Source organism: Salmo trutta, chromosome 4 (assembly GCF_901001165.1).
Source record: "Salmo trutta chromosome 4, fSalTru1.1, whole genome shotgun sequence".
Taxonomy (NCBI): Eukaryota; Metazoa; Chordata; class Actinopteri; order Salmoniformes; family Salmonidae; genus Salmo; species Salmo trutta.
The window spans coordinates 5531001-5549762 of record NC_042960.1 but is presented as its reverse complement, the minus strand read 5'-3'; the positions used below and the strand labels follow the sequence as shown (position 1 = coordinate 5549762).

At 44.2% G+C, this 18762-nt stretch overlaps 1 protein-coding gene across 1 annotated transcript; it reads right to left on the bottom strand.

Annotated features, from left to right (window-relative positions):
- Positions 1 to 801: 801 nt before the first annotated feature.
- On the bottom strand, positions 802 to 18757 carry LOC115191723 (aminoacyl tRNA synthase complex-interacting multifunctional protein 1-like). Its single transcript, XM_029749578.1, is given in 9 exon segments — positions 802 to 1207; positions 4876 to 5044; positions 8791 to 8945; positions 8948 to 8978; positions 11290 to 11474; positions 13530 to 13643; positions 13935 to 14084; positions 16773 to 16777; positions 18657 to 18757. Coding segments are annotated over 9 exon segments (1062 nt in total). The 5' UTR covers positions 18743 to 18757; the 3' UTR covers positions 802 to 1040.
- Positions 18758 to 18762: the final 5 nt, after the last annotated feature.

The following is an 18762-nucleotide window of genomic DNA, read 5'->3' as shown; positions in this document are numbered from 1 at the left end:
CTTTCCTGAGGGAAACAATGTAAATGTTCTGGATATGGCTGGATGGTAATACCAGGCAAATGACACTGGTACCAGGAGCCTTCTTTTCAGAACATGTCACCTATATAAAAATGATCCAGTGCTGTGTTTAGAATGGGTAACATGTGATTCTGTTAACCATTAGATTCCTTCAAATAAACCGAGGCAATACAAGTGCATGTCATATCATGGGACATGACCTTAGCTGTAGCATATGAAGGGGTACCATTGAAAGAGATTAGTTCAGATTGGGCTTTTGGATCAAACCAGAGGGAACAAATCTGACGGGAGGAACAGAATTAAACACAGGATATTTTGATCCTGAAAAACTGGGCTGAGCAACAGCCTTGAAGAGCGGGCTAATGACTGAACCTTAAAGAGCGGGCTAATGACTGTGAGAACAGGAATGGTGGTAGAAGGACTGAGTACATGGGCATTTCCACTTTGTGACGGCACAAACAGTCATTCTGTTACCAAACTTAGCATCTCAGCATCGTTCTGTTACCAACTATCCAAAAGGCCTGCTGCGTAGCATCTGTGAAATTGATCCGTCTGTTCGTTGGCTTTACAGAATGACATCCCCATTTCTCCCCTTCGGCTCATAACGAACCAGAGAAATCAAAGCACTAATCAAAATAATAAATCACAAAAGTGACTTGCAGGATGAGTTAAGAATGCTAGAGAGCATTATAAAGGATTTCTAGGATGTAAACACACTTGTATAGTCTTGTACGATGGACGTCAGGCTTTATAAAGAAGAACCAAACAAGAAATCAACTGCAATGAGTTTAAGACCAACTGATAACCTTTTTATTGAACATCTTCAAAACATTTCATTTTCCTCCGTCGACATCATCACCCTCAGCACCATGGATGAGTAGCAGTTCCACAGGCTGAACAAGGACCGTCGCTAGTTCCACCTATAGAAATAAAATGACTGGAGCGGTCATTCACACTTTTCCCAATCCCACTTTTCTCCACCATTCTAGTTCTACGGCTCCGTCCTCTGCATTCGTCTTCCTTTATTTGATGCCGCTGTTGCTCATGGTCTGAGCTTTGCATACTCCCTTGCCGGCGATCTCAAAGGGGGCTCCCTTGTAGTTGGCCACACACTGGCCGTCTGTCTTCAGGTCCGGCTGCACCGCCTCCCACACCTTCTTCTTGGGGTTCAGCTCCTTGTCTGGCTCACCTGGAAACATAGGAGAGAGAAACTAGATGACAGCTCCGATAGTTATGATGACATGTACACCTTGTATGGAGCAATGCAGTGGTGTTATGCACTAGATTTTTTGTGGGGGCCATATTGAATATCTCATTGTGCATCGCTTGTATCTTTTTGAATAAAATTGGAGGGGGAATGTGCCTCCTTCGTTTCGATGACATGACAGGGCAACCACAGTAGATGACAACTCCAATGGCAACACTTTATCTGCCTTGCTAGCTTTCTGTAGCCTTGTGATAGACCATTGGTTTGTGCTGCTGGAGTACTTCCTTGGCGTAGTGTCGATTTTGAAACGTAAAAAAAGCTGAACCAGAAGCTTTACAGAAGCTTTTACTCTTTTAGCGCTAATTCAAAACGTATACAACATCCATATTTGTCGGCAACTAATGGAGTCAGGGAGTTCTTCATTACCTCAGCATTGTGTTATTGGCAGTTTGGATATTAGTGGGCATCTGTATGGATTCATAACTGGCACTCCACATTGGATTCATAACGTGCTTCTGTTGGGGTGTGATCTTTTCCTACTCATCATCACAAACAGACTGGAAGATGTGCGAAGGAATTTTTTTGTCGAATTTTCCCAGCTTTGACACCCTCTACAGTTTGAACAAGAACCTGGATGCTCATTAGGGCTGGTGAATGTGTGAGCAATTACTGATCTATCCACACCAAGACCAATGCTGGACTCACTTAGTGCTACTAGCTAGCACAAAAATGTCACTATAAAATAGGGGTGCACAATTCTGGAAAGTTTCCCAAAGTTCATAGGAAAATCTCAAATTTTCCAACAGTACAACTCCCTAAAATCTGGAGAAAAATCTGGAATCCTGGGGGACCAAAGCTGACATCAAAATAAGAGAGAAGGAATGTCAAAATGAGGGAATAATAGGCCATCATCCCTCAATGTCAACACATCCTGTTGGAAAGCGTTTTCCATCACCGCCGCGGCTATGTTTTTTTAACGACCCAGACGTGTGTACAGAACAGCTAGAAACCGCCTTAGCACCCCTGCCCATCTCCTCCCTCCATCCCCTCTCCTCTCCTCTCCTCTCCTCTCCTCTCCTCTCCTCTCCTCTCCTCTCCTCTCCGCCATTCTGTGGTCCTTCTCTGTGCGACCAACCTGAATGTGGCTCTAATTGACGTGCGTAGTCGTAAAACAAGTATTTTTGGCCGAGGGGGATCCCTCGTTAAACAAACAGCTTGAGGAAGGGCCGCTATGAGAGGAGGGAAGGAAAAGAGAAAGGAGAGAGGAGCAGAATAGAAAGGAGAGGGGAGAGGAGAATAGAAAGGGGACGGGAGAAGGAAGGAGAAGAGGAGAGAGAAGATGAAAGGGTGTCTGTGTGATGGACACTCCCTCGTCCCTATTCTCCCTCTCTATCTCAGGGAAACTCCCAGTTCAGCTATTGTTCCCTACCAACAACCGCACAACTCACAACCCCTCTCCTCACCCCTCCTCCACCCCCCCAAAACGTTTTGTTTTGCCAGCCCCATATTTTCTTATTAGCTCCTGACAAGAACAAATCTAAAATCCCAGTCACATTGATGGTGGTGGGTTTCCCCCTTCAACGTCCGGCGAGGCATGAGGTTGGACATTTTATGACGTTCAGGCAGGCTTTCCTCTAGTTCGGGTTTCTGTTCATTTCCCAGGCATGACATTGAACATGGAGTATGGTTAAAAGGCACTGGGATAGTGTATAGTCACTCTGTTAAAGATGATGAGTTCCATAAGCTGTGTTTTGTTGAGTGATTTGGTATGAAGAGCTCTTTAATTCTCTACATCTGAATCAAACCAGTCCTAGGTCCTTGAACAAGGCATTTAGAGCCTTTCAAATACTCTCCCACCTCCTAAACTCCCTACGCTTGGTTGTGGATTCAGATTTATTAGGATCCCCATTAGCTGACACCAATGGCGGCAGCTGGACTTACTGGGGTCCGACATAACAAAAAAGACAAAATACTTTACATTTAATTGTGGGAAAAGAGGACCTGACTTACACTTTAGTCAGAGGGAGTTGATTCGTTTGTCTATTCCGTTAACAGTCACAGTCCATTTAGCTCCAATCACTAAAGAGAACAGAGGAGTAAACGCTGCAATAGGAAAAACTCTGTGGGGTCTTGAGAAGGCTTTGTGATTCCTCTCTTCAAAGATATGAAGAGAAAAAAAGCCTTTGTTACCCTTGGCAAGATGGCAAGAGGACAGTTGGTTCTTCACATGTCATTTAATGTACAAATGTAAAGGCAATAAGGCCAACCAAAGCTAATGTGGTGGTCCACCATCATACCACACTCATTGTATGCTACTTTTATTTCAACCAGTGGAAAGCCTTCAACTACTTTACCACATTTAATTCAGTTACCCACGTGACATGGCCTGGATTTGAACCAACTAGATGAACTAACCAATAATTGGTCAACAAACTACTTACACTGAACAAAAATATAAAAACTCACCATGCAACAATTACAACTATTTTACTGAGTTAGAGTTCATAAGGACATCAATCAAATAAAATAAATTCATTAGGCCCTAATTTATGGTTTCACAGCCTTGGGAGGGGCCGGGAGGGCATAGGCCCAACCACTTGGGAGCCAGGCCCAGACCCAGCCAATCAGAATACATTTTCCCCCATAAAAATGGCTTTATTACAGACAAAAAACCCTCAGTTCATCAGCGGTCAGGGTGGCTGGCCTCAGACGATCCTGCAGGTGAAGAAGCCAGATTTTGAGGTCCTGGACTGGTTGGACATACTGCCAAATTCTCTAAAATGACGTTGGAGGCGGCTTATGGTAGAGAAATGAACATTAAACGCTCTGGCAACAGCTCTGGTGAACATTCATGCACTCAGAATGCCAATTGCTCGCTCCCTCATTGTGTTGTGTGACAAAACTGACATTTTAGAGTTGCCTTTTATTGTCCACAGCCTAAGGTGTGTAATGATCATGCTGTTTAATCAGCTTCTTGATATGCCACACCTGTCAGGTGGATGGATTATCTTGGCAAAGGAGAAGTCCTCACTAACAGGGATGTAAACAAATTTGAGCACAAAATTGGACTACTTCCACTTTACTTCCGTTTCCCATGCTTTTTTGAATGGCCGTTGCGATTCTATCATCAAATTCATGAAAACCCAGTCATTTAAGATAGATATAAAATATGGTTTTGAGGATGAATGTACTTCTACCAGATGCCCTTTAGGAAGTTTTTGTGCTTGAAGACCATCACGTTATGTTTTTGCACATTGAAGATCATAAAAGAAAACTTCAAAAGTTGAAAAACTACAAGGCTGTGGGGACAGTCACTTCCTGGTTACAGCTTATTAGCTTAGTCAAAAGCAGGTCTAGAGTCAAAAGCAGGTTGAGCTGTAGAGGGTATGATAAAGTAGCCTGGCTAAACCAGACTGAACACTGTGCTCCCCATTGAGTGCAGCATTCAGTCTAGTTTAACCAGGCTGATGAAGTAGACCCTAGAGGTCAGGGCCCATATTCACAAAGCCTCTCAGAAAAGGAGTGCTGATCTAGGACCTGTCCATAGAATCTTCTTCATTATGATCTAAAAGGCAAACTGATCCTAGATCAGCACTCCTACTCTGAGACTTGGTGGATACGGGCCAAGATGGTCAGGGGTGTTACAGTACCTGGGAAGCCCTGGAAGATGACTCTGTCCCCGGGCATGGCACCGCTGGGAGGGTCTAGAATCTCCACCTTGTCTGGGGAACTGGCACACATCACCATGGCCTGGGACACCACGCCTCTCATCTTAGCTGGCTTCAGGTTGCACAGCAGCACCGCCATGCGATTCTGCATCTGAGGGGGAGGGGGATAAGAGAAAGGGAAAAGGTTTACAACTATACTGAGAGAGATATTAAAAACATATATTTAACATTCTGACGGACAAGACGAAAAAGTATTGAAATAAAGAATATATATTTTACTAGTAGAGAGAGATTAGGGAGCGCTGCTTTGATTCTGTACAAACCACACAAGGCATCTTACAGTGCTGTCTTCAGAATGAACGGCCTACTTTATGACTTGATTGATTTGTTGAGAAGAGAAAACACCAATTGGTGTGGTCTCCACTCTCGATCTCTTTGCAGTACTGTGGTTTTCAGAAACCTATTCACACAATTCCCCCATGTCCAATCTTGTCATGTATAATGACTGCCTCCGGCGGCATATGGTTTGTGTGTATGGTGTGCCTTATTTCAGAAACCAAGAAGAGCGAGAGAAAACAACATTATTCTTTCATGTCTGTGGAGTGACCTCGGAGGCTTACCCAAACTCTGAGAAGGCCAGAAGCCATTTCCATCAAAAGAGAAAAGGATGGAGAGAATACAGTGTACAAAGTCATAGTGCGTGTCACAGCTAGGAAAATAATGAGGTCTTCATTTTGGAAACATCCTTTTAAAAAGTAAATGTTGACATACATCTGCATACATTCCCTTCAGTGTGACACATTGTTTTGACAGCCTTTCTTGCGGCAGCTTTTCTTCCTCAAGCGCCATTTGCTTAGCGGGGAAAGAGTGTGTGACGTCAGTTTTGGAATCGGTCGGATGTGCGGACTACAGAAGTCAAGTTTTGTGTGTGTATGTCACAGCTCTACTCTCACCCTGTGATTATGTGATTTCCTCAATTGAGGGGTTGACATTCAATTTCATGTAATGGCAATGAGGCCTGAAATCACTTGTCAAAGGTTAAAACTGAACACAATCCAAACACGCTAGGATTTGGGTTTCCAGAGTTTCCTTATTCCGGCCAACGTACAAGGGACAAACATGCCAGGGCACTCAAATCAACATGCTGCCAGTGGGCCCTCTACATTGCTGCCAGTGAAAGTGTTTAGCTTTTTACTCCTCATGTCGTTCTTCAAACTCCAGTATGTTCCTTGAAACAGGGAAGGCTCAATGTCTTGTATGCATGGTCTGTCGTCACGTCGACTCTCGCACAATGAATGACTTGACGAGAAAAGAAAAGTAAGGATTCTGTTAAGCTGCTCGTCAAGCCCCGGTGTGGAAGGAAGAAGGCTGCTCGTCTAGCCCCGGTGTGGAAGGAAGAAGGCTGCTCGTCTAGCCCCGGTGTGGAAGGAAGAAGGCTGCTCGTCTAGCCCCGGTGTGGAAGGAAGAAGGCTGCTCGTCTAGCCCCGGTGTGGAAGGAAGAAGGCTGCTCGTCTAGCCCCGGTGTGGAAGGAAGAAGGCTGCTCGTCTAGCCCCGGTGTGGAAGGAAGAAGGCTGCTCGTCTAGCCCCGGTGTGGAAGGAAGAAGGCTGCTCGTCTAGCCCCGGTGTGGAAGGAAGAAGGCTGCTCGTCTAGCCCCGGTGTGGAAGGAAGAAGGCTGCTCGTCAAGCCCCTGTGTGGAAGGAAGAAGGCTGCTCGTCAAGCCCCGGTGTGGAAGGAAGAAGGCTGCTCGTCAAGCCCCGGTGTGGAAGGAAGAAGGCTGCTCGTCAAGCCCCGGTGTGGAAGGAAGATGGCTGCTCGTCTAGCCCCGGTGTGGAAGGAAGAAGGCTGCTCGTCTAGCCCCGGTGTGGAAGGAAGAAGGCTGCTCGTCAAGCCCCGGTGTGGAAGGAAGAAGGCTGCTCGTCTAGCCCCGGTGTGGAAGGAAGAAGGCTGCTCGTCTAGCCCCGGTGTGGAAGGAAGAAGGCTGCTCGTCTAGCCCCGGTGTGGAAGGAAGAAGGCTGCTCGTCAAGCCCCGGTGTGGAAGGAAGAAGGCTGCTCGTCTAGCCCCGGTGTGGAAGGAAGAAGGCTGCTCGTCTAGCCCCGGTGTGGAAGGAAGAAGGCTGCTCGTCTAGCCCCGGTGTGGAAGGAAGAAGGCTGCTCGTCTAGCCCCGGTGTGGAAGGAAGAAGGCTGCTCGTCAAGCCCCGGTGTGGAAGGAAGAAGGCTGCTCGTCAAGCCCCGGTGTGGAAGGAAGAAGGCTGCTCGTCAAGCCCCGGTGTGGAAGGAAGAAGGCTGCTCGTCAAGCCCCGGTGTGGAAGGAAGAAGGCTGCTCGTCAAGCCCCGGTGTGGAAGGAAGAAGGCTGCTCGTCAAGCCCCGGTGTGGAAGGAAGAAGGCTGCTCGTCAAGCCCCGGTGTGGAAGGAAGAAGGCTGCTCGTCTAGCCTCGGTGTGGAAGGAAGAAGGCTGCTCGTCTAGCCCCGGTGTGGAAGGAAGAAGGCTGCTCGTCAAGCCCCGGTGTGGAAGGAAGAAGGCTGCTCGTCAAGCCCCGGTGTGGAAGGAAGAAGGCTGCTCGTCAAGCCCCGGTGTGGAAGGAAGAAGGCTGCTCGTCAAGCACCGGTGTGGAAGGAAGAAGGCATTCTCTCTTTAAATGACCAAAATGAAATCCAGTCATTACAGGGACATGTGCTTGGACTGTCTTGGAGTCTCTGTGTAATTGACTACGGCTTATGACAAATGTCTCAGTGAAAAAGGTTATTTCAGTGGTGAAGAAACACTTAACACTTCAACTACAGAACGTACATTAAAATGCTATAAAAATGATTGTCAAACAAATGTAGGCCCTAGCTTAGTAATGTAGCAGATAGCTACGTAACTACAAGTCTTTCAATACATTTATATAAAAATGTAATAAAAAATGTCATTCCCAATTAATCTTCTCATAGAACCATAGATATATGACTCCGACAGTGTTTGGGTACAAAGAGTCCAACGTGCATGTGCTTTCATTTATAAAGATTATACATTGTCTATGTAAATCAGGATGTACAAAGACTCCCTATGTTTTGGAGATTAATCAAAAGAGGCAAACCGAGAAAAGAGGTTTGATTGTAAAGAGAAACTGGACTTCTGCTAGGTGAATAAGACAGCAAACAAATTACTTTTGCGTCTCGGAGACAAATCGTAAATTCCGGGGCAATGACTAAGTGAAAACCAAGTCTGTGTGTGCAGAAACCTACGTCGTAGACATTAAAAAGCGTCACGTGAACCCTGACACAGACTACATTGGAGTAGTCACTTTACATGGGCTATTAAAACCAGAACATGGCCCTGGCTAGCCAGAGTTATAGCACCCGTGTGTCAAATAAAAACAGCTGAATTTATTATAGTGAAAATAAGGCAAAAGAAACACACAGTAGTGTTAAAACAGCAATCTTTAAAACCAATGTTATTTGACTACCAAAAGCATGTAGAGAGCTTTGTAGTCTACTAGGTCAGCCTTCCAAGTCTTCCTGAATGACCGTTAAGCACAGTAACAGTCTTACTCTGTATTGTCGGAGGGCAGACTGGGTTCCAGACACACAAAACATTCCAAAGGGGCATTTGTCTGGTAACAACCCGACGAGTTGGTCTGGTAACAACCCAATGAGTTGTCTGACTGACACAGGCCTTGCGTGAATACTTGACATTATGAGGCTCTTTGGCTGCATTTAGACAGGTAGCCAATTTCTGAACTTTTTTTTCCACAAATTTGTCCTTTGACCAATCACATCAGATCTTTTCACATCGGATCTTATTCAGAGCTGATCTGATTTTTCAGAGTGGACCTGACATTTGGTTAGACTGTGTTGGTACTAGGCTGTGTTGGTACTAGGCTGTGTTGGTACTAGGCTGTGCATTCCAGTACCTGATCTATGGGTATGTGCTTGACCAGCCCGCTGACCACCGTCCTGGGGGCTGCCTCTCCCACGTCCACCTGCTCCACATAGAGTGAGTCGGCGTCCGGGTGCTTCTCGGCCGTGACGATGCGTCCCACCCTCATGTCCAGACGTGACACGTCACCTTAGCCTCCTCCTGGGGGGCCGCAGGCTTCTTCTCTCCCTTCTCTGTGACAGGACACACAGAGAGGAAAGGGTTAAACCACCCCACACACACACACACACACACACGATATGAACTTAAGTCACTTTGGAAAAGAGTGAGTTTGTATGACTGACTGGCATGTAAAGTAGCTCGACAAAGCTGTGGTCCTCTGTAGCTGTGGTCCTCTGTAGCTGTGTCACTGTGGTCCTCTGTAGATCAGTTGGTAGAGCATGGTGCTTGCAACGCCAGGATAGTGGGTCTGATTCCCAGGACCAACCATACGTAAAATGTATGCAAGCATGACTAAGTCGCTTGGATAAAGGTGTCTGTTCAAATGGTATATATTATATAAGCTACAATACAGGCTCTGCCACAGCAGGTATAGTATACTGGACTGAGTTAAGGGATGCCATACTGACTCCCTGCCTTTATTACATTAAAGGTCCACCAGAGAAGATATTTTTTCCAGGCATCTAATGCAAGACTTTTTTGAGATTATGTTAAGCCCACTGCTTTGGTAGTGTTCCCTGAGGACTCATTAGGATCCATTTGAACCTAGTCTGTGTGGAAACTATGCTGAGTGGTTCAGCCATCTTGACTGTTCCGATCCAATTTACCCCAAAGTGAAAACAAATCTGCACGGCGACTCTGAAGCCCCAGCGTGCCATTCTTGACTGTGATCACCGCAGGCGTTAAGTAATAGTACATTTACTTTTCCACCAGAATTCTGAGTAGACTTAAAGCAAATACCAATACCACTATTAAAACTTAGGCCCCGACAAGCTTTGCACGGATACTAGGGTGTTGTAGCGTGCCAGACCCTTCCAATGATATGGGGTGGATAGTATGAAGTGGTCTCGTCTCCTAGTCTCGTCTCCTTGATTTATTTTCTAGATGGTGAGAACCTTCCAGTTGGGAGCTCAACTCCCCTATTGCTCGAACCAGCAACCTACTGGTCCACTTCTCTAACCTCTGGGCTACCTACTTAACGCCCCTGTCAACTTCTGCACTGTTACGAAAACAGCGTATTGATGTGCGACGTCATCCGCCCTGGCCCCTGAGCAGCAGAGCACCACACCATGGGCCGGATGATTTATTTGATTGCCAGGCGATGATTGTTTAGGTGAGTTGCGAACACAGTCACATCAAAGCCTTTGTGTAGAAACGAGGATATCCACACGTACTAAAACAAAGCAATCTGCAACAGCGGAGATAAAAACCAAACAGCATCAGGTATTTACTGCTCTGTTTTCCATTGACATCTGGCAGTCAGAAAAGCCAGATACAAACCGGTTCAGTCTACATCGCAAAGCATTCTCTTCTTCTTCTTCTCTGAATTATAACCTTGTAAATAATCTGGGGAAGATCATTCCTAATTTGTTGCCGTGACAGTTAATTAGCCCAGATGGGTTTGACGTCTGAGTGGAACGAGGCTTTGACTGATTTATTGTATATAGAATATAATTTTAATAATAAACCCCAAAAAGTTCAAAAGAATAAAACCCAACACCGCTGCATTTCAATCATTTAGCTGAAAACACGTTTTTAGATCTAATTTGACACCGAGGAAATGAACAGCATGTTATATTACACTGCATTATAGCATCTCTGGTTTAGCCCTGGGGTGGATGTGCAAAGCCTCAAGATGAATGGCGTCGACACAATATAAACATCCAAACCGGAATTCTGCCTGTCTCTCATTACAGCATTGACAATTCTGCTAAGACTATTCTCTCATCACCGAAACAAGTCAATAAGTTTTTACAATTTTATTAAAATCATCAAGGTTAAAAATCTATTTCAGGATAAACCACAGAAAGGTTACGGAGAAAGTTCATTTGTTTTGGGAAAAGGTCCGTCTGTAACATTGGAAATGTAAACGTTAGGCCAAAGTATGAAACGGATCCCCTCTATTTGCAGATTCCCCTTGCGCCTTTCGTCCATTATCGCCAGATATTAGAAATTCAGATGGAGAATACCTGCCTGGGAAATCACAAATGGCCATTAAAGTACAGACAGATCGCTGCATCCAGCCAAGCATTGATGGAAACGCTGGATCTAAGACAAGGGCTTGTGTTCCAAATGGAAAGAAATGTCAGTGAAGTGCAGACAAAAAAAAACATCCCAAAGCTAAATCATGGAGCACTTCAACTCAAATTGTCATTGAAGAGGTGCTTAGGCCTACTTCAATTTTTGCTGACAAATCGAAAAACCAAATATGACATATTTCACTTTAGTGTGGTGGAACGTTGAGGGGTTTGACAATTATGAGTGTGTGAAATCACAGATGTGGAAGGGCCCTGCAATTTCAACAACAAGTCACTTCTTGCTTTGCTTTACCCTTTTTCTCTGGTTTATTCTTCTTGCCCTCGCTGTTTTTGGGAGGGGGGCTGGCAGTGACAACAAGAGAGGTGGAGGACCTTGCTGGGGATGATGGCTGAGGAGGTGTGGACTTGGAGGCACACTGGACACTCGAGTCTCCTGCTGTTGGCATGGCCACCTCCCTCACTGCAGAAGGAAAAAACAGAGAGAAGATTAATTTAACACTTTTATCCAAAAGAGACTTAGGGCTCTATTCAGTCTGTAAAGCTGAAGCATTACAGATTTCGCAATACAAACTTAAGTACATCTGGCCCATGCGGGAATTGAACCCAGAACCCTGGTGTTGCCGGCACTATGCTCCAACTAACCCACTGAGCCATGAGTGAGGATATTCAACTCCAGTTACAGCAGTACTGCTGGTTTTAATGTGATGCTACTGGTTAGAATCCAGGGAAGTGGTTTGTAACGTGGAGATCAGAGGCTGATTATAAGGGATGGATAAAAACCAGCAGAACTGGAGTTGAACGCTCCTCTGCATTACCATTCAGATAGGCTGTATGATACTGTAGCATGATACTGTAGCAAGTTCCAATAGACAATACATCTTCAGATAGGCTGTATGATACTGTAGCATGATACTGTAGCAAGTTCCAATAGACAATACATCTTCAGGTTGGCTATTTTGCGTTTGAACCCAGAGGCATTATTAATATCCTTTTTCACACTACTGAGCCAAGCCATACTGAGCTGGCCTGGCTATGCATCCACCATAGTTGCTGGAATCGTTCAGGAAAGAACAATGCGAAAATAAAATATCCGAAGCAGGGCAGTACGGTTTGGGTGGGTACGATAGTATGAAAGGGGGATAACGAAGCCATCGACCCTGACAGATGGTACTTTGGATTGAGAATGACGGCGAGGGATCGTTGGATGTGAAGGTTCTTCATCGAGCTGTACTTTGCCTAATTAGTTTCAGCAACATCATTTTGCTTAATGATAGAGAAAACCTTATTTATAGACCCAATGTGAGGAAAGACCAGCCTCCTAAAGCTTGTTTTGAATGGAAAATGACAGTGTCCATGGCAACACGGAAAACAAGGAAATATAGTTTTAAATCTTCTCAATCAATCTCCGGATTGTTTTTGGGTGGGGAATCCATCATTTCAGGTTGAAGTTTGGACGTAAAGTCATACTTTATCCACGTTTTAATTCTATGTTGAGAGCTGAGGTTTGGAACTTCAAAGGTTTACCTTTAAAACAACATGGCGATTAACCTTTTAAAAATGCTGTCATTCCTCCTGCTCTTGCCATGTCGTTCTCTGTTGCTCAGAATGCCCAGACAGAACCCATGAAGGTATTTACTTTACTTCAGTTAGTCATCTCCATAACAAAACTGTGATTTAGCTTATTTTACAGCATCACAAAGCCCCATTGAAACAAACGCCAAAAATAAACAGCGGAATTGGATACGTGGAAAAACTTAAAACATAATTCTGCAGTCCTTTTCGCACACATTCCTGAGCGCTCCAAAAATAACATGTAGAGATAGCCTTTTGATGAGGGCTACATTGCCTATTTGTACGAATCCTCTGGTTTCTTACCACCTAGTTCTCCTCTCTGGAAGCCATTACTGACGTGTTAATGATCACAGAGACTGTTTGCCCTTGTATATTAATGCATGACAGAGGCGCGATATCACAACAGGGTTGTAGCACGCCGCCAGTCACGCAGACGGCATGTTGTTTGAGTTTGGCAGTTGGGGGGGGGGGGGGGGGGGGGGGTGGGGGGGGGGGGGGTTTGCCTAGTACCCCCCATCATGGCTCTAATGACGGACATACTTGGGCACTTGAGTTCAATTATTTGTTTGAACTTTGATAGTTAAAAAAAAGGTCTGGTTGTAATATTACACTGAGACGAGAAGGCATTTTATTAAGATCTAGGACTGTTACTAATACAGCTAAACAAACAATGTGTCGCTAATGAGTTGCCTCAGACACCGTCAACCACTCAAGTGTGAGAACTTTACCCTACAGCTAGCTATAGCTATGTGGTTGATAACATCAAGGCCGTACCAAAGGAATGGCGTCTGTTCTTTGAAGAATCAAGTTCCCCCTCAGGAAAAATGAAGTTATTCTCAATCGCAGTCTGAACAGCATCAGTATTTAATCTCAGAGGAGGTCTTAGCAGAAGTTAAACAGGACGTGACAGAGGATGGAACACCGTCACCAACAAACTACGTACCTCCTCTGCTCTTCTCCTTCTCCAGCAGTGTTTGCTTCAGTTGCTCGATGTCCCTCTTCAGCTTGGTGTTCTCCACCATCAGTTTCTTCTCTTCTCTGACGGTGGCCTGCACCTCTATGTTCAGACAGAATGCTTCTGTCAGACTTTTATAGGGTCAAACATGTATCATTTCGTTTCATCCTACAGCCTCTTTCCCTCCCCAACTTTGGCTTTAAACCGTTTCTCCGGCTAGGCTACTGCGCCCTGAGAATGTGCACTCATGTAGAGTAGAGGTCAAACTCAAAAAGTGATTTATCTTTTTAGAAGGATTTTCAATGACCCCATACTCTGCTTGAGATTGAGTGTGCGCATGCATCTCTATGTTTGCTTATGTGTGTGTGTGTGCACGCTTTTGGTGTCTCTTACTGGCTTTCTCCTTGAGCAGCTGGACCTGCTGTTTGAGGTAGTCTATGATGTGGTCGGCCTCGGCTGCCCGCTGTTCCAGCCTCATCACGGAGGGAGTGTGACCCGACATCTTGACCAGGGGTAGGGAGCGTGTTACTAGGAACCTAGAACCAGAAAACAGAACCTACCAGTGAGAAAGAACCACAGGTATTTACAAATACAAGACACACTTGAAGCAGAGACATTCTGGAATTTGGGAAAGCAACCCCAACACAAGACACAATGAGAAATAGAGAATGAGAAATAGAATTGTGGCAATCCACACGTCAGTTAAATGGAAAAGTATGTTCTAAGAATTATATTTCTGTGCTACAGTACAGCACAGACATTTAAAAAATGAGGGATGTAATATATAGGCTCATATCATCAGGGAACCTGGGAAGTTGGAAGCACCCCAAAGACAAGACAACCACAAGAGAATCCCAGGTTGCTGCTACAGCACACAGGCATGTTAGCGCATAATAATAGAGCATGTGGGATATCATATTCAAGAGGCTGGCTTCCTTCCACAAGCAATGCAGAGATAATCAAATCTAATTTTATTTGTCACATGCGCCGAATACAAGTGTAGACTTTATTGTGAAATGCTTACTAACGATCCCTTTCCCAACAATGCAGTTCAAAAGTAGGAAAATTAACAAATGGATAAAAAGAAAGTAGTATATCTCTATTCTCGTTATTTTATTATGTTATTGTGTTACTACTTTCTTTTTATCCATTTGTTAATTTTCCTACTTTTGAACTGCATTGTTGGGAAAGGGCTCGTTATATATATATATATATATATAAATAACACACACACACACACACACACACACGGAGTACCGGTACCGAGTCAGTGCACTGGGGAACGTGGTAGATGGGGTGATTTATTGAGGAAATATGTACATGTAAGTTTGGTTAGGTGATTGATTGATTGAAGTACAATGTACATGTCTGTAGGGGGTGAAAAGCTGAAAGATAATAATCAGGGGATAAAATGTTGATAGTCATAAAAATAAGTCAATAAATGAGCTTATCCCTTCTTTTCCCCTCCCTCTATCATTAGCTCTCTCTCTGGCAATTTGGAAGGAGGGAGCTGTTTCTTCTCAGTGCAGAGTCTGGAAATCAAAAAATTGGCGACAAGCTCCAGGTCAACTCGGTCAAACCAAATTATTGAATTACACAGCAAAAAAGCTAAACCATATGACAATAAATGAAATAAACTGTTTTTTAAAAAAAAAAGTATTTTAATTGTTTTCTCCGTTTTTTTCCATTACAGGAACAAATGGGCAAATCACATTATAGACATCTTCGGCGATGTGTGTTTGGTTTTAGGGATACTTATAAAGTTCAAAAGGGATCAAACGACAGCCTCGTGCCACTCAACCAAAATGCAGCTGGACGACAGTTAGGGCTTTTCTTGTAATGTGTAATGTGCCTTGGACATGTACAGGCTTTGGCAATCCTCTCCCATTGACAAAGGAAAGGAAAAGAGAGGGGAATTTTTACAAGGGCTCAGGCGAAAAGGGAGGAGAAGAAAACGTCCAACACATAGGCCTAGTACAGGGTGGCGCTGGAAAACAACAGCTGGAGAGAGATGAAAACAAAACAAAAAAAAGTCAGGGATGAGGAAATTAGAAACACAAAAAGAGCTGGAGTTGATAATATAGGGGATCAAAGAAGTTTGTTAGCTCGAAGGCTCGGAATCGATTTAACTGGGCTCCGCGGTGGAAGAATTTACGAGAGCCACTATAGGGCTGTTTTCATTTGCAGAACTCCTGAAAATGAGCCCCGGGGCTGGGGCGGTAGGGCTTGGCCGAGACACCTCTGACAGCACCCCAGGCCCGGCCTCCAGGCAGAAACAAGGAGTCCCCCAGAGGTCAGTATCCCTACCGTGGACATTGGACAACACTGCAGAGCAGATAGCTTAACAGAGGAGTTGATCATAACTAGCTCTGGATGTCATTCAATTCACAAGTTAGCCCGTTGGAACTAAAACTGCGTTGAGAGCAATGTTCCATCTCATTGTTTTTTCGGCACTGAGCAAATTTCAAGCCTGCTGAGCGCAAACTTGAACATTGTGAAAATTCTGTGCAGCTTCCGGCGCGCGTTTACTGTGAACACGGAGGTGGTACCCACTTTAAGTTACAGTTTTAGCAGTCCGAGGTGAGCTGCGCGTGGGCACATTGGTTGAGAGGATAAAACATAACAATCATCACTTCCAACTCAAAGTCTATACAAGTCTAGACCTGGCTCCAAAACCACTTCTACTCTGCAACCGAAACATTGAACGCTCCAGTAACTTCGGTTGTTAGGACACCAGTGTCGCGATACTCAGCGGTATCATGGCAAAGAAACAGAAGATGAAGCGGATTGAATTTCCTGTGAAAAACAGTCTTAATGTTGGAAACAAGCAGCTTGATGTTGTCCCCCAGAATTACATGTTTCTTCTCCAGCCTGTAGCACACCATATTTGACACACAGTAGTTTTTTTTATTAAAGGACCACAGAGTAAGTCTGCTTTGTGTTTTCCTTGTTGCCATGGAGAATCAGGTATCTTAGTCTTTGATACTATTACCAGTAATAGTATCAATGCCAGTAATATCCTAGTATTGGGAGGGTGGGATGGACAGTGAAACCAAAGACTAGGGGAGATTGGTGCTCACGTGACTGACAGACAGACAGATAGCAGCTGTCAAATCATATCCCCTTCCCTTCGGCATCTACTATATGACTGGTGTCCTATTAATATCAAATTGTATTTGTCACATGCTTTGCAAACAACAGGTGTAGACAAACAGTGAAATGCTTACTTACAGGCCCTTCCCAACAATGTAGAGAGAGAAACAAGAGAAATAATAAGACAGGGAATAAATATACAGTGAGAAATGATAACGTGGCTATATACACAGGGTACCAGTACCCGAGACATGTGCAGGGGTACGAGGTAGTTGATGTAGATATGCACATATAGGTAGGGATAAAGTGCCTAGGCAACAAGATAGATAATAAACAGTAACAGCAGCATATGTGATGAATCAAAAAGGGTCAATGCAGATAGTTAAATAGTTAACCAATAGCTACTCGGACTAACTATTTAGAAGTTTTATGGCTTGGGGGTAGAAGCTGTTCTGGGTCATGTTGGTCCCAGACTTGGTGCATCGGTACCGCTTTCCGTGCGGTTTCAGAGAGAACAGTCTATGTAGGCATTCGGAGCGTTCAGATCGCACACTGGACGGACGCTCTGGCCGAGGAGTAGGGTTGATCTGAGCGTTCTGACAACGGCAGTCAAGCACCCAAGCTATCTGGCTAACTTGCTAGTTACTTCCAGACACAAATTAGAGAACAATCACTCTGACCCTTTTACTCGCCCTAGCAGAGATATTTAGGCTGTTTTCATGTTATTTAGAGCGTTGGTTACTGTAACTGTGATGCCGGCAGCAATTTAATTACTTTTTTTTGTAGGCGTTTACTGACACAAGTCATATTCAACGGGTGTTGCGTGTTCGTAAATTCATCAGTTATTCTGTGAATTTACAAATGCATCCTTGGTTGGACTTCCTGAGCTGTGCATAGTGCATATGATTGGTGGGTGGCGATGGAAAATAATCCACCGAAGTAAAGACAGTTTCAGGTTGGATATTCACACTTTCAAACCTCAATAGCTTTAAAATCACTTGAGCCACAGACTCAAAACAAGTGTCATGTTGTTGGAAAAATGCCGCATAACATTGCACTGGTCGTATTTTCACAATTTGGACATTAATTTGCTTTCCAAAGCTAACAAACATGTTGAAATGTGAGCAGCATTCCATATTCCTAGTTGAATAAATTATGGAGCGTAAACAAAGTACCAACTTTTTTTACATTTGAATTTCAATAGCTCCTTGGTCAAAAAGGGGGTGTAATGTGTAGGCCCACTGAGTGCACATTATGAACCTTGTTTGAGGTGTGGGTCACATGACCAAGGCGCTGTTGAATTTCAAAAATTAAAATATATACATTTTAAATAGTGCGAGATGTAAATCGACAAAAAAGTGTGTGCAATAGGTCTCTGCGCCATCGGGTCAGCTAGAACCAGTTTTAAAGTTTTAGGAGTAATGGTCAAAGAGCTATTGACATTTTAAAATTCGATTTGTCACTATGTAGACGGTCCCTAACTGATGTTGGTGGACGTAAGGAACACTACAGGGGAATATCCAACTATAGCCGGCTTTCCTGTCAACAAAAACACATGTATAATCTCTAGGAACTCTACTTACCAGACGTAAAGTGAAATGTGTCCCTCGCTATCAAATGTACATTTGAGTCCAACTTTTGCCCAAACCGCAACATATTCCTGCTGTGTAAGAAGTCTCGCATGAAGTGCGTGGTCTAATGGCAGCCCGCTCTCTAACTTCACAAGAATTTGGTGTGATTTTGAAAGAAAAAATATTCTGACATGTATTTCATAGCAAGGGACACATTTCACTTTATGTCTGGAAAGTAAAGTTCCTAGAAATTATACATATACGTGTGCACATGCCGGGTAACGTTAGTTATATAGTTGTATCTGTGGTGAAATAACAGTATTGACGTTAGCCAGCTCAGTTTAGCAATAGGGGTTGCATCGTTCTAACTCTAAAATACCAAGAATTCAGAAATAACTGGCTGATTTGAAAAATATACTAAGGATTAGAAATAAATATGCATTCAACTTACATGAAACTGTGACCGCCTGCCTGTGATTGACACGTTTCAAATACCCACAGCTGTTCGAGAAAAGACCCACGTAGCCCCATGCGCATTGTCACTGGTCTGCATATCA